A 16,680-nucleotide genomic window follows, 5' to 3' on the forward strand; every position below is an offset into this window, starting at 1 on the left:
CAGAGCCCTCTGATAAGTGAACAATGGTTGGTTGGTCACTGACTGCATCTTCCTCACTTGGTTCCAGTTCATCCGTGTGCAACAGTTTAACCTGGTCAAGGTGTTTCCTACATGTTTGCTCATTCTTGAGCACGACAATAACATAAGAACATAAGAATTAGGAACAGGAGTAGGCCATCTAGCCCCTCGAGCCTGCTCCGCCATTCAACAAGATCATGGCTGATCTGGCCGTGGACTCAGCTCCACTTACCCGCCTGCTCCCCGTAACCCATAAGAACATAAGAATTAGGAACAGGACAATAAACACTCTGTTACCTTCCTCGGCTGTGACAGTGCCGGCGATCCACTTTGGACCTTGACCATAGTTCAGTACATAAACCGGAACATTGACTGAGATGTCATGTGACACGGCAACACGATCATGACACCATTGCTGACTTTGACATCTGTTTTCAACAAGATCATTCAAAAATCAGGATGAACAAGAGAAAGCCTGGTCTTGAGATTTCTCTTCAAGAGTAGTTCAGCAGGAGGAATCCCAGTAAGCGTATGAGGTCTTGACCTATAACTGAGTTAGGGTTAGGGTTAGGTTTAAATGAAATTTAATTTTCACTGAAATGCGAACTTTGGTTGTAGTTTTAACATATCTTTTCTTCTGGCAGCAGCAACAAGCTTTTGGCCGATTGCCAGTTCCTTTGTCTTACTGAGACCACATGGCCAAAATGGCTGTTCATATACCTGGCTGATTACAGAAAAGAACATGCTCTTTGACCTTATTGGCTCAATTGATATTCTGTTAACCTTTAATTGGCTCGCTACCAAAGGTCCTAAAATGTCAAGTTGATTGATGACTTCATGCAACATGCTCCCACTCACGTAGCATCTCTGACTGGGAAGTCTGTGACTACTCTGAATGCAGCCTGTTTGAATTCTCTATCAATCCCCCCTTTGATTCTTTCACAAACTGAATCATAAAACATCAGGTATCACTGGTTAAACATTCTACAAAATAATTTCATACATATTAATAGAGTTTCCTTCTAAAATTTGTTGATGTGTTTCGCCACATGTCCGGACTAGTAGCTTCCACACAAATTTACACCAACCCGAATTCCATCGTGGCCACAATGGAAGTCTGGTTTTAGTAGGTTAATTAACCTTATTCCAATTTAGTCCAAATCAATATCTTAATTCAACCAGTAAACAACCTTCCCTTAAGCATAACATACCCCTGTGCCACGTACAGACGGTCTGCTGGGACCTGCAAGGTGTCTCACCTGCGGGACAACAGCTACTGCTGCTTGGTCGCAACAACATTTAATCAACATAAACAAACAATATAAAAATAAAATAATTACAACAAATAGAATTAAACCTTCCACCAATGAAGTTCCTATTGAACCTAGCCATTCAGTGGCTCCGCTCCACAATGTGAATGATGGGATTGCTTAAGTTTTTCTACCTCCTTTTGGATATGCTCCGCTAAGTGAGTAATTTCTTCGGAGCTATCTGGGATATATGTGCAACACTCAGTTCCGAGTAGGGCGTAAGTACCTCCCTTTTCAGCCAGGATGTAGTCAAGGGCCAATCTATTCTGTAGGGCTACTGTGCGAATTGCTACCATTTCTGCAATGATTTTAACTAGGGCCTCTGAGGTATCATTGGCTACCCGTTCCACAACGGATGGCATGTTAATGGATTCCCTTGCCAGTCTGGCGGTCCCATACCTGGGGATCAGATTGGCAAAGAACCTCTCTGTTTCTGTGATAGCTCTCTTAGGACGGTGTAAATGTTCCGACAGTGACTCTATATGATACATATATGGCACAATGTGGGCTAAATAGCAGGATCCGGTCCAATTCTGGGGCAGCCAAGGGTAGGCCTTGTGACCACACACCCAATAAGTGCCATTATAGGCAATGAATGTTAGCCGTTTCTTTGTCAGCAATACTCCGGGGCCTGTCCAGGCTTTTCCATCTGTTTTATTCAGAATCCCTGTTACGTTAAGAATTCCCACATCGGCCCAGTTTGGACGGTTACGTGGCTTGATTACATTATAATTCCGGGAACGGTTACTATACCCCTTTTGGCCTCCTTTGATGTTTCTAATCAGACAGACCGATTCCCCCGGTCTTTCTATTCCCGTTGTATTAGTGATAACAAAAAATGGGGGCCGTTTGGAATTATTGTACCACGGTTGGTATCTCCCTTCAAAAGTAGTCAGATTGTAACCTGCTGACTTCCATTTACGTGCCCAATTTTCCATATCCTGAAACGCATTGCCTGTTTTGTTTTGATTAATTATCCACTCAGCCATTTCCGAGATATTCAAGGGAACTGGCCTCAAGGGAATCCCTCCCTTTGAGTGAATAGGAATATGCGCACACACCCAACAACTGGAAATGTTACCTTGTTTGGCATAAATGTATGACATATATAAAAAGGTATTTACATGTAATTCCCTGGGTACTCTACTATTGCCCTTTGGTGCAGAAGGTCGGCTAGTAAGAAGTAGGCATATGCCTAGAACACCTACAGTCAGTAATACAGTAAATTTATACATTTTGGCAAAAAGTAATGATCCTTATTAGATTTCAGCTTCAGTTACGGGTGCTCGTTTAACGTGTGAGGCGTGGATCCAGGCTTTCTTTCCTTGGACTTTAACAGCTGCCTGGGTGGTCAATAACACTTGGTAAGGTCCATCCCACTTGGCACCCAAAGGTTCTTTATGCAACTTTTTCACATACACCCAGACTCCCGGGATGATGTCGTGTCCTCCTTCAGGTGGATTACTCCAAGCTGCTGATACCTGTCGGGAAACAGAACTAATAGCATTGGTTAGGTCCTGACAGTATGATAACAAAGTGTCACTCATTAAGTGAACATCAGCTTTCCGTAAATCAATAGTTCCTGGCAGCGACATGGGTCTTCCTGTTATAATTTCAAATGGGCTTAGACCTGTAGTTCTGTTCGGGGTTGCCCTAATGTTACATAGCACTATTGGTAGTGCCTGGGGCTATGGTGTTCCTTCTTGGTGATATTTGGCAAGCCGTTGTTTCAGAGTTCGATTCATTCGCTTTACTTGTCCTGATGATTGTGGATGATAAGGACAGTGTAAATCCCACGTAATGTTCAGTAACCTACAGACTTCTTGGCAGACAGCACCTGTAAAGTGGGTTCCCTGATCTGAGTCAATGCTACTCGGGACTCCCCATCGGGGAATGTAATCCTTACACAAGACCTTTGCAGTGTGATTGGCTGTGGCTCTTTTAGTTGGGACAGCTTCTACCCATCTAGAGAATCTGTCGATCATGACAAGAATGTTAGTGTATCCTTGGCATGAAGGAAGAGATATATAATCAACCTGCAGATGCTGGAATGGTCCGACAGGGGCAGGGGGCCTCAGTTGGGGCATTACCGTGATGGGTCCAGAATTATTTTTCTGGCAGACCACACAGCGGTCTGCTATCAGCTGGGCATGTTTTTTAAATCCCCGACCCCACCAGCTTTTCTGGAACCGTGCCGTCATCTGTTGTGAGGCCAAGTGTCCCCACGAGTGGATCTGTTGGGCTAAAAAAGGCATAAGCGCTTGTGGCGCGACTGGCTTGTCGGTAACTCTTTGTCTCCAGACACCATCTTCGCATAGCTTAATTCCTGCCTCAATCCATGTCCATTTTTCCTCTCGGGAGCACTCGCCTTGCATTGTTTGAAGGTCTCGTGTCAGAGTCCTGAGTGCTTTCAATCTGCACATCTGTGTTGGTTCTTCTGGGGGAGCGCCCTGTGAGGCGGCATCTTTAGCTGCCTGGTCGGCTATGGCATTTCCCTGTGTTTCCGTGGTATTTTCCTTGGTATGGGCTTTACACTTCAGGATGGACACTTTCTGAGGTAATGTATGGCCTCTAGTAAGTCTCGGACTTCTTTTCCATTCGGATAGGTGTACCAGCAGCAGTGAGGAATCCTCTTTTCCGCCATAACAGATAAAAGTCGTGAGCGACTCCAAAAGCATAGCGCGAATCTGTGTAGACATAAGCTGTCTATCCTTCTGCTATTCGACATGCTTCTGACAGGATCCGTAACTCGGCCTGTTGTGCTGACATTCCTGAGGGTAAACATCCTTTTGCCACTACCTCATATAAGTTTGCAACTGCCCATCCTGCTTTTCTGGTACCATTGTCAACAAAGGAGGAACCATCTGTAAACAGGACGAGGTCTGGTTTGTGCAGAGGCTCCTCTGCTGCTAAGGCTGCTTCTTCTGTTTCTTTTAAAATCTCCACGCTCTTCACATTCTCCCCCCTCTTGCTCCCTTGATTCTGACAGCGGGAGCATAGTTGCGGGATTAACCGGGCTGGCTCAGACAAAATAGAGATTAGGAGCTTCCAAAACTGCTGTCCAGCTGGTCCATCTAGCTGCTGTCACCTGAGACATTCTATTCATAGACAGGAAAGCGTGTACGGTGTGGGGACACTTGACAATCAGCTTTTGGTCGAGGACTAGACCGTCAGTGATCATTGCCGCTCGACATGTAGCTTCCATGGCACTTAGGCAACTTCCTCATCCGAGGGCTACCGCATCCAGTTTTGCCGAATAATAGCCAATAGGTCTTTGCCGCTCTCCATGTTCTTGTGTCAGTATAGCTGTCATATATCCTTCTTTCTCATGGGCAAACAGGGTAAATGGCTTACATAGAACATAAGAATTAGGAACAGGAGTAGTCCATCTCGCCCCTTGAGCCTGCTCCGCCATTCAACAAGATCATGGCTGATCTGGCCGTGGACTTAGCTCCACTTACCCACCCGCTCCCCGTAACCCTTAATTCCCTTATTGGTTAAAAATCTATCTATCTGTGATTAGAATACATTCAATGAGCTAGCCTCAACTGCTTCTCTGGGCAGAGAATTCCACAGATTCACAACCCTCTGGGAGAAGAAATTCCTTCTCAACTCGGTTTTCTTACCACTGTCGGGGATTCCCAGAGCCGGTGCCGAACACAAAGCCTTTTTCAAACTCAGGAAGGCCTCTTGCTGTTCTTTAGTGAGGGTGATGGCTTCTTTAGAGGCACGTTTCCCCTTTAAAATATCATTCAGTGGCTGAGCAAGCTGTGTGAAGGAGTCAATCCAATTTCTGTTAAAGTTACACAATCCCAAAAAAGACCTTAGTTCCTAAATAGTGGTGGGTTTTTTAGCAGCCCGAATGGCTGCAGTTCTATCCTGGGTAAGTTCTCTCTTTCCTTGCGAAATCTTTTGCCCTAGGTATACAACCTCTTCTTGGGATATTTGTGCTTTGTCGATGCTGGCTTTATGTCCTTTCAGCCAAAGGTGGTCCAGCAAAGCTCGTAAATCTTGTTCATGCTGTTCTTCCGTGTTTGAAGCTAGCAGGATATCGTCTACATATTGGATGACTGTGGATGACGGGGGAGGTAATTCTCGCAAATGGCTTTGTAAAGCCATGTGGAATACCAGAGGGCTGTTGTGGAAACCCTGTGGTAACCGGGTCCAAGTATACTGTTGTCCTTGGACTGTGAAAGCAAACCACTGTCGAACCTCCGGTGCCAGAGGCACCGACCAAAATCCGTTGGCCATATCTATAACCGAGAAATATTTATGTTTCGGTTTGAGGGCATTAAAAATGGTGGAGGGATCTGCGACAAAAGGAGCTTTTTGATCAATACACTGGTTAGCTTTCCTATAATCGACAGTCAAACGCCAAGTCTCATTAGATTTCTGTACCGGCCACACGGGGCTATTGGAGGAGCTATGCATTTTAATAAGCACCCCTTGTTTCTCCAATTGCCGAATAACCGGTAAGATTCCCGCGATGGCAGTTGGACTGATGGGATACTGTTGAGTGCATGGAGGCTTGGTCCCGGTAAATGGCGCAGGCTCCATCTGGAGTAGGCCACAATCATTCTTATCTTTAGCCCATATCGGGTGTTCCTTCAATTCTTCTTTCTTCAAAGTTCTAATTGACCATGTCACCCGACCATCCTCAAAATGCAACGATGAATCTACTTGGATTAGAACGTCCATTCCCAAAAGGGGTTGATCTACTGGGCCTATCCAGACCGGCGTGGTTAGTTCATGTGGACCCAGCCCTATAAGTACCGGTGTTGTCCTTTTAATTTCCATTTTATGGCCCCCAACTCCATAGGCTGTACGTGCCCTACCATCCAACAGCAAAAAGTCTCCATATTGTAGGCATGTTAATTCCTCCCCTGTGTCTAAAAGACAGTCCACATCCTTATCGCCCACCCTCACAGTCATATATAGCCCATCTCCCCTCTGTTATATTAGTGTGAGGAGGGGGGCCAGGGTGGGCTCTAATCATTTTTTGCTATCCCAAGTAACTCCTTCTGTTGTTGTATTGTCAGTCGCTTAAATGCTTCTGAGGTCATTATCTTGTGACAAGACTGGTTTGTTGGCTGAATTGTATCTCTGTATATTTTGCATACACCCTTTTCTTCGTTGTTTTGGTTCCGTCCTCATCCGCAGTCTCTTCTGATCTGACTACAACTCGTCTTTTTTTAAAAGGGGCAAAGCGCACCCCTAATTCTTCATCCTCCGACCCTGTATCATCAGAGGATTCAGAATCCGTATCTATTCCTCGGTCGTGTCTTCGGGTTTGTGCTTTTAATTTATCCAAACATGGGTACCCTGGGAATTGACCGATACATTTTCCTTTTCCTATTGCTGTCTCTTGACCTAATGATTTTTTCCATTCCTTAATTTCACCTTTAAGATCTTTAATTTCCACTTCCGACTTTTCAAGTTCAAGTTTTTTCTGTCGCAGCTGTGCACAAACAGCTTGCAATTGGTCCTTTGTACTGGTCAGGTCCCTATCATATTGGGAACGCGTTATAATTTCATTCCGCTTTCGGATCTGTCCCATAATGGCTAGGGACCATCTGATTCGCTCTTTATTTTTCATACGGGTCGTTTTTCCCCAGACCCTTTTAATCTCGTCCTAGGACCATTGTCCTTTGGAGGTTCCGTACTTTTGTTCGATCTTAATTCAGGTTTTAGATAAGTCGAATTGTTGCTCTATGTATTCTTTCAACTGTTCGAGGATTTCATCTATCAAAACCTCAGGTGGTGCCTGCCCACCTTTAACAATTGTAGGCAATTCTTTGCTCTTATCTCCTGCTGCCATAATACTTATTTCTTTACTGGGGTCTCGAGTCATAGGCTTTCCAGCCGATCAGTGGGTCGGTGATTAATTAACTAACCCACCGCCGAAGTTAGACATCTATGGGAGCTCAAGCCGACTACCAACCGGAGGGTTCGCAAACCAGAGGCTTTCGGAATCGTGTAGAAGGAGAGGCGAATTTAGACTTTTGACCGAGGACTTTTATAAAGAGGAGTCCTTACCTCAGTATGTAGGTCCGATGTCCAAAATTCAGTTTCTTCCCTCAGCGATCCTGTTAGTGACACCAAAATTGTTAGATCTCTTAATTTTCAATGACATGCGAACTCCGGTTGTAGTTTTAACATAACTTTTATTCTGGCAGCAGCAACAAGCTTTTGGCTGATTGCTAGTTCCTTTGTCTTACTGAGACCACATGGCCAAAATGGCTGTTCTTATACCTGGCTCAGTTTACAGAAACGAACGTGCCTTCTTTGACCTTATTGGCTCAATTGATATCCTGTTCACCTTTAATTGGCTCGCTACCAAAGGTCCTAAAATGTCAAGTTGATTAATGACTTACAGGCTGGAGAGGCACTCTGGAGACCTACAATAAAAGACTACGGTCACACTTTACTTTGAGCTCACAGTATCCAGTCAGACTTTTTATTCATACATAACAACTGGCGACGAGATACAGATGACAAACCCAACGATGCAGAGAACAGTGGGCATCCTGGAGAAATTCTCGGAGGGAGGTGATTGGGAAACTTTTGTGGAGTGACTCGACCAATACTTTGTGGCCAACGAGCTAGATGGAGAAGGGAACGCTGCCAAACGAAGGGCGATCCTCCTCACCGTCTGTGGGGCACCAACGTATGAAGAATCTGCTTACTCCAGCGAAACTCACAGAGAAATCGTACGATGATTTGTGCACACTGGTCCGGGAGCATCTGAACCTGAAGGAAAGCGTTCTGATGTATGGTACTGGTTTTATACCTACAAAAGGTCTGAAGACCAGGAAGTGGCGAGTTATATCGTCGAGCTAAGTCGCCTTGCAGGACATTGCAAATTTGAAGGACATTTGGAGCACATGCTCAGAGACTTCTTTGTACTTGGCATTGGCCATGAAGTGATACTTCACAAACTTTTGACTGTAGAGACCCCAACCTTGAGTAAAGCCATAGCGATAGCCCAGGCATTCATTGCCACCAGTGACAATACTAAGCAAATCTCTCAGCACACGAGTGCTGCTACAAGTACTGTGAATAAAGTGATGTTATTTTCAAATGCAACGTACAGGGCAGACCCCACATGCCTGCAGCTGCATGTCCGCAGATGTCTCAGAGTCCACCATCAAGGGTGATGAATGCTAGGCCATTAACACCTTGTTGGCGCTGCGGGGGTGATCATCGTTTCCATTCATGCCGCTTCAAAGGGTATGTTTGCAGGGGCTGTGGAACAATGGGACACCTCCAACGTATGTGCAGGCGAGCTGCAAACCCTGTTAATCCTGCAAACCACCATGTTACAGAGGAGGACAGATCCACGGCGGATCACGATGAACCAGAGCCTCAGATCGAGGAGGCAGAGGTACATGGGGTGCACACATTTACCACAAAGTGTCCCCCGATAATGCTGACGGTTGAATTAAATGGACTCTCGGTATCAATGGAGCTGGTACAGGCGTGAGCCAGTCCATTATGAGCAAAAAGACTCGATAAATTGTGGTGCAGCAAGGCCTCAAGGCCAGTCTTGACTCCCATTCGCACGAAACTGAGAACTTACACAAAGGATCTGATTCCCGTAATCGGCAGTGCTACCGTAAAGGTCTCCTACAATGGAGCGATGCACAAGCTACCACTCTGGGTGGTATCGGGCGATGGTCCCACGCTGCTTGGCAGAAGCTGGCTGGGAAAGATACGCTGGAACTGGGACGACGTCCGAGCACTATCACCCGCTGACGACACTTCGTGTGGCCAGGTCTTAAACAAGTTCCCTTTGCTGTTCGAACCAGGCATCAGGAATTTCCAAGGAGCAAAAGTGCAGATCCACCTAATTCCGGGGGCGCGAGCCATCCATCACAAGGCGAGAGCAGTACCGTACATGATGAGAGAAAGGGTAGAGATCGAGCTAGACCGGCTGCAATGAGAGAGCATCATTTCGCTGATCAAATTCAACGAGTGGGCCAGTCCCGGTTGTTCCAGTCCTCAAGGGAGATGGCACCGTCAGAATCTGTGGTGATTACAAAGTAACTATCAATCGTTTCTGCCTGTAGGATTAATACCCACTACCAAAGGCAGATGACCTTTTTTGCGACGCTGGCGGGAGGAAAGACGTTCATGAAGCTGGACTTGACCTCGGCCTCTATGACGCAGGAGCTGGAGGAATCATCGAAGGGCCTCATCTGCATCTACACGCACAAAGCTCTCTTCATTTACAACAGATGCCCGTTTGGGATTCGATTAGCTGCGGCGATATTCGAGAAACATGGAAAACTTACTGAAGTCGGTCCCGTGCACGGTGGTCTTCCAGGACAACATTTTGGTTACAGGTCGGGACACAGTCGAGCATCTGCAGAACCTGGAGGAGGTTCTTAATCGACTCAATCGCGTGGGGCTCAGATTAAAATGCTCGAAGTGTGTTTTCCTGGCGCCTGAAGTGGAATTCCTGGGGAGAAGAATCGCGGCGGATGGCATCAGGTCCATCGATTCGAAGATGGAGGCAATCGAGAACGCACCGAGGCCACAGAACGTGAGGGAGCTGCGGTCGTTCCTAGGACTCTTGAACTACTTTGCTAACTTCTTACCGGGTCTCAGCAGACTGTTAAAGCCTTGATGAGGCCACACCTGGAATATTGTGTTCAGTTTTGGTCTCCTAATCTGAGGAAGGACATTCTTACGATTGAGGAAGTACAGCGAAGGTTCACCAGATTGATTCCCGGGATGGCAGGACTGACAGATGAGGAGAGACTGGATCAACTGGGCTTGTATCCACTGGAATTTAGAAGAATGAGAGGGGATCTCATAGAAACATATAAAATTCTGACCGGATTGGACAGGTTAGAGGCAGGAAGAATGTTACCGTTGCTGGGGAGTTCCAGAACCAGGGATCACAGTCTAAGAATAAGGGATAAGCCATTTAGGACCAAGATGAGGAGAAACTTCTTCACTCAGAGAGTGGTTAACCTGTGGAATTCTCTATCGCAGAAAGTTGTTGAGGCCAGTTCGTTAGATATATTCAAAAGGGAGTTAGATATGGCCCTTACGGCCAAAGGGATCAAGGGGTATGGAGAGAAAGCAGGAAAGGGATACTGAGGTTGAATGATCAGCCATGATCTTATTGAATGGCGGTGCAGGCTCGATTGGCCGAATAGCCTGCTCCTGCACCTAATTTCTATGTTTCTATGTTTAGAACCACTGCACGCCTTACTGCGTAAAGGAGATGAATGGGAATGGGGCAAAAGCCAAGAAAATGCCTTTGTAAAAGCTAGAAAATTGTTATGCTTATACAAATTGCTTGTGTTGTATGATCCATGTAAGCGTTTGGTACTAGCATGTGATGCGTCGTCGTACGGCGTCGAGTGTGTATTGCAACAAGCTAATGAATCTGGAAAATTGCAACTGGTTGCTTATGCATCCAGAAGTCTGTCCAAGGCTGAGAGAGCCTACAGCATGATTGAAAAAGAAGCGTTAGCGTGTGTTTGTGGGGTAAAGAAAATGCATCAATACCTGTTTGGGCTCAAGTTTGAATTGGAAACTGAGCATAAGCCACTGATATCCCTTTTTTCCGAAAGTAGGGTTAAATACTAATGCATCGGCCCGCATCCAGAGATGGGCGCTCATGTTGTCCGCATACAACTACGCCACCCGCCACAGGCCAGGCACAGAAAACTGTGCCGATGCTCTCAGTAGGCTGCCATTGCCCACCACGGGGGTAGAAATGGCACAGCCTGCAGATTTAGTCATGGTTATGGAAGCATTCGAGAGTGAGCAATCACCTGTCACTGCCTGGCAGATCAAAACCTGGACGAGCCAGGACCTCTTACTGTCCCTAGTAAAAAATTGTGTGCTTCACGGGAGCTGGTCCAGTGTCCCAGTGGAAGTGCAGGAAGAGATAAAGCCATACCAGCGGCACAAGGATGAAATGCAGGCAGACCTCCTCTTATGGGGTAATCGGGTAGTGGTGCCAAAAAAGGGCAGGGACACTTTCATCAGTGACCTCCACAGTACTCACCCAGGCAGTGTAATGATGAAAGCGATAGCCAGATCCCACGTGTGATGGCCCGGTATCGATGCGGACTTAAGAGTCCTGCGTGCACAAATGTAACACATGCTCGCAGTTAAGCAATGCACCCAGGGAGGCGCCACTAAGTTTATGGTCTTGGCCCTCCAAACCGTGGTCCAGGGTCCATGTCGACTATGCAGGCCCGTTTTTGGGTAAAATGTTCCTTGTGGTTGTAGATGCATACTCCAAATGGATTGAATGTGAGATAATATTGGCAAGCACGTCCGCTGCCACCACTGAAAGCCTGCGGGTCATGTTTGCCACGTACGGAATACCCGATGTCCTGGTGAGCGACAACGGGCCATGTTTCACCAGTGCCGAGTTCAAAGAGTTCATGACCCGTAATGGGATCAAACATGTCACATCTGCCCCGTTCAAACCAGCATCCAATGGTCAGGCAGTGAGAGCAGTGCAAACCATCAAACAGGGCTTGAAGAGGGTAACTGAAGGCTCACTGCAGACTCGCCTATCCCGAGTCCTGCTTAGCTAACGCACGAGACCCCACTCGCTCACTGGAATTCCACCTGCTGAACTGCTCATGAAAAGGGCACTTAAGACAAGGCTCTCGTTAGTTCACCCTGATCTACATGAACAGGTAGAGAGCAGGCGGCTTCAACAAAGTACATATCATGATAGCGCAAATGTGGCACGCGAAATGGAAATCATTGAAATCATTGTATTTGTGTTGAACTATGGACAAGGTCCCAAGTGGCTTCCCGGCACTGTCATGGCCAAAGAGGGGAACAGGGTGTTTCAGGTCAAACTTTCAAATGGACTCATTCACCAGAAACATTTGGACCAAATCAAACTCAGATTTATGGACTATCCTGAGCAACCAACTTTGGACCCTACATTCTTTGACCCCCCCAACCTATACACCAGTGGCAACCGACACCGCGGCTGGCCACGAAGCAGAACCTATCACCCGCAACAGCCCAGCAAGGCCAGCTGCTCTGCAGCCCAGCAAGGTCCCAACAAACAATTCACCAAAACCAACATTTGCACCGAGGGAAAGAAAGGCCCCAGATTGACTCACCTTGTAAATAGTTACACTGTTGACTTTGGCGGGGGTGGGGGGTGGGGGGGGGAGGGAATGTTGTTATATATGTAAACGTGTATTTACTTTGTACAGCCACCAGAGGGCTCATCCCCTGGAGTCCCAAGGGATTCCACAATCCCTTGGGAGCACAGGTACTTAAGGAGGCCTCACAGGCTGGAGAGGCATTCTGAAGACCTGCAATAAAAGACTACGGTCAAACTTTACTTTGAGCTTCACAATATCCAGTCAGACTCTTTATTCATACATAACAGCCACGACCAAAGACTCAGCGGAGATTCCGCTGGTACTTTACTTAGCTACATGCAAGTATTGCACTGATGCATGCATGATTCCAGATCAGAGTCAATTCCAGGCCACCATACATGAGACCTAGCAATGGACTTCATCATGACAATACCAGAATGAGTGCTATGAAGTTCACGTACAAATTTTTCTCAACCTTTCTTAGGCATGATTACACGATTACCCCACAGTAAACAGTCTGACTGAATGGACAGCTCATCCTTGCGACGGTTGTAAGGTTTGGTCTCCTCACGCATCTCCATAGGTATGGCAGACCAATCACCACTGAGTACACACTGTTTCACAACCGATAAAATAGGGTCATAGCTGGTCCAGATCCTAACTTGTTGAGCAGTGACAGGGGTTCCTTCACTCTCAAAAGCATCCATTACTAACAGTAGATCTGCAGGTTGAGACGTCTCCATCTCAGTTGTAGGTAAGGGCAGATGACTCAATGCATCGGCACAATTCTCAGTACCAGGTCTATGATGGATGAGGTAATCATAGGCAGACAATGTCAGTGCCCACCTTTGAATGCGGGACGATGCATTGGTATTAATACCTTTGTTTTCCGCAAACAAAGAAATGAGTGGCTTGTGATCGGTTTCTTGTTCAAAACTGTCATGTATTCAACTATCATTGTAACCCATGTATAAGCTGATCTAAGTTGTACACCTTGAGAACATTGACCACTAGGGGGTGAACTTGAGGGCTTGGTAATAAAGGTAACTGGTCACAGAGTGACCTTCTCTCAAGTATGGGCCTCGTGTGCATTTATACTGTATAGTAAGGACATATCATTGGCGACGAGAAACTGGGATTTAAACCACGCGAGCATGGCCACTAGCAGCACAGAAGAGAGGTACTGTGTTGGTGATGATTGGGACGACTTTATTCAGAGACTACAGCAAAGTTTTGTCACTAAGGAATGGTTGGGATAGGATTCGGCCGACAAACACAGGGCTCATCTCCTGACGGTTTGTTGATCCAGAACGTACGCCCTGATGAAGGACCTTCTAACGCCAGAGAATCCGACGGATTTGAAGAGCTCAGTAAGTTGATCGGGGAACATCTTAAACCGGCGAGCAGCAGGCACATGGCAAGACACTGGTTTTACACGCACTGGTGGCGAGAAAGGCAAAGCGTTCCAGACTTCGTGGCAGATCTCCGGCGACTGGCGAGCCTATGTAAGTTCCCAGATGCATGCAGAGCGAAGATGCTGCGAGACTTTTTTATTGAGGGCATTGGGCACGCTGGGGTTTTCAGGAAACTGATTGAGACCAAAGACTTGACTTTGAAAGCGGCGGCTCTGATAGTCCAGACATTTATCTCAGGGGAGGAATAGACCAGAATGATGTATGACAAAAATCTTGGCTCAAATGCGGCAAACGACCAGGGAGTCAACATTGTTAACGCGGCACACAGTTCTCTAGGCAGACAAGGGCAATCGGACATGCCCCAGCATGTAGTCGAACCCAAAGGGGGAATTCAACAGAGACAATGGCAAGCTGAACGCCGATTCATGCCATCGCAATGGACAATGCAGCCAGTAATGGGGCCATCAACATGGTGCGCTTAAGGACAGTTACAGAGACAGTCAGAGACAATCGACTGGTAATGGACCTTTTGTTTCCAGCAACGGAGCCTCCAGCTCATGCTGGAGGTGTGGAGGCAAACACCCAGCCAGAGCTTGCAGGTATCAGCAATATACCTGCAGAAACTGCAACGTCAGCGGTCACTTGGTGCATATGTACAGGAAGCCTGCAGCCAGGTTGATGTACGAGGAGGACGGGCCTGATGTAAGCCCTACGAGGCTAAATGAATACTGGGGGAAATCGCTGGAAGCTGAAGTTCACGAGTTCATGTGGAGCACATATACAGTTTATTTCGTAGGACGCCACCGATAATTATGAAAGTGCTCCTCAATGGCATCCCAGTATTAATGGAGCTAGACACGGGGGCCAGCCAGTCCCTGAGGAGTATCAAACAGTTGGAAAGGTTTTGGGTGTCCAAGGCCAGGAGGCCAAAATTATTGCCGATTGACGCACAGCTACGGACATATACAAAGGAGATCATTCCGGTGCTCGGCAGCGCCACAGTAGTCGTGACCCACAAAGATTCGGAGAACAGGTTGCCACTCTGGATTGTCCCGGGGGACAGTCCCACACTACTGGGGAGGAGTTGGTTTGCTGTCATGAACTGGAAATGGGGCAATGTCAATGCAATTTCTTCTGTGGAGCGAGTGTCATGCTCTCAGGTCCTGGACAAATTTGACTCATTATTTCAACCCGGCATCGGCACTTTCATGGGGGCCAAGATAGTGATTCACATAAACCCGGACGTCAGACCAGTACACCACAAGGCCAGAGCGGTGCCAAACGTGATGCGGGAAAAGATAGAAGGCGAATTGGACCGCCTGCTGAGGGAAGGCATCATCTCACCAGTTGAATTCAGTGACTGGGCGAGCCCGATCGTGCCGGTACTCAAGGCGGATGGGTCGGTCAGAATATGTGGCGATTACAAGGCCATCATCAATCGGGTGTCACTCCAAGACCAGTACCCGCTACCTCTTTGCGGAGGACCTCTTTGCGACGCTATCCGGTGGCAAACTTTTTTCAAAATTGGACCTGACCTCAGCTTACATGACCCAGGAGCTGGCGATTGCTTCGAAGAAGCTGACCACCATCACGACACATAAGGAGTTGTTTGGGTATAACAGATGTCCGTTCGGGATTCGTTCGGCCGCCGCGATCTTTCAGCGAAATATGGAAAGCCTCCTCAAGTTGATTCCAAGGACGGTGGTTTTTCAAGATGACATCCACGGGTCGCGATACTGAAGAACACCTCCACAACCTGGAGGGGGTGCTACGCAGACTGGACCGGGTAGGTCTGCGACTGAAAAAGGCGAAGTGCGTCTTCTTAGTCCAGAGTTAGAATTCCTGGGGGAGGGTAGTAGCAGACGGGATCAGACCTACTGGGTCCAAAACGGAAGCGATCCAGAGAGCACCCAGACCCCGTAACACGACGGAGCTGCGTTCGTTCCTAGGGCTTCTGAACTATTTTGGTAACTTTCTTCCCAAATTGAGCACGCATTTAGAGCCACTACACGTGCTCCTACGCAAAGGTCGCGATTGGGTCTGGGGGGACAGCCAGGAAAGGGCTTTTGATAGAGCATGCAATTTGTTATGCTCAACAAACTGTTAACGTTATATGACCCGTGTAAGAAATTTGTTTTAACGTGTGATGCGTCGTCCTATGGGATCGGGTGTGTGTTGTAGCATGTGAATGCCAATGGTCAGTTACAGCCGGTAGCCTTTGCCTCCAGAAGTCTGTCCCAGGCAGAAAGGGGCTAAGAAATGGTAGAAAAGGAAGCGCTCGCATGTGATGCAGTAAAAAAAATGCACCAGTATCTGTTTGGCAGGAAATTTGAGCTGGAGACAGATCACAAACCCCTAACGTCCCTTTTGGCCGACAACAAGGCCATAAATGCGAATGCATCGGCCCTCCTACAGAGGTGGGCACTTTAGCTGCCAATGACTCCACAATTCGGCACAGACCGGGCACTGAAAACTGCGCCGAAGCACTCAGCAGGCTCCTACTAGCCACCACTGAGGGGGCAACTGAGCATGATGCTGAGATGGTCATAGCTGTTGAAGCTTTCGAAGGCGAAGGCTCACCTGTGACAGCCCGTCAGATTAAAGTCTGGACAAATAAAGACCCGCTACTATCTTTAGTTAAGAAATGTGTCCTGAATGGGGACTGGGCAGCCACGTACGGGGCATGCCCTGAGGAATTTAAACCGTTTCATAGGTGCAAGGATGAACTCTCGATTCAGGCTGATTGCCTATTGTGGGGAAACCGAGCAGTCATGCCCCAGATGGGCAGAGAGGTGTTTATCAGAGAACTTCACAATGAGCACCCGGGCATTGTCA

At 47.3% G+C, this 16,680-nt stretch overlaps 1 protein-coding gene across 3 annotated transcripts in view; it reads right to left on the bottom strand.

Moving 5' to 3' along the window:
* Positions 1-16,680, bottom strand: part of xrcc6 (X-ray repair complementing defective repair in Chinese hamster cells 6) — a 94,805-nt gene that overhangs the window by 11,078 nt on the left and 67,047 nt on the right. Inside the window, exon 14 of one of the 3 annotated variants that reach the window (XM_070861669.1) lies at positions 7,391-7,414. The exons of the other annotated variants lie outside the window; for them this stretch is intronic. Within the exon in view, the coding sequence (XP_070717770.1) occupies positions 7,406-7,414 (9 nt within the window). The 3' untranslated portion in view covers positions 7,391-7,405. Of the gene's footprint in view, positions 1-7,390; positions 7,415-16,680 lie in introns of those variants that run through there. 3 annotated transcript variants of the gene reach the window in all.

The sequence above is a fragment of the Pristiophorus japonicus genome, chromosome 19 (assembly GCF_044704955.1).
Source record: "Pristiophorus japonicus isolate sPriJap1 chromosome 19, sPriJap1.hap1, whole genome shotgun sequence".
NCBI lineage: Eukaryota > Metazoa > Chordata > Chondrichthyes > Pristiophoridae > Pristiophorus > Pristiophorus japonicus.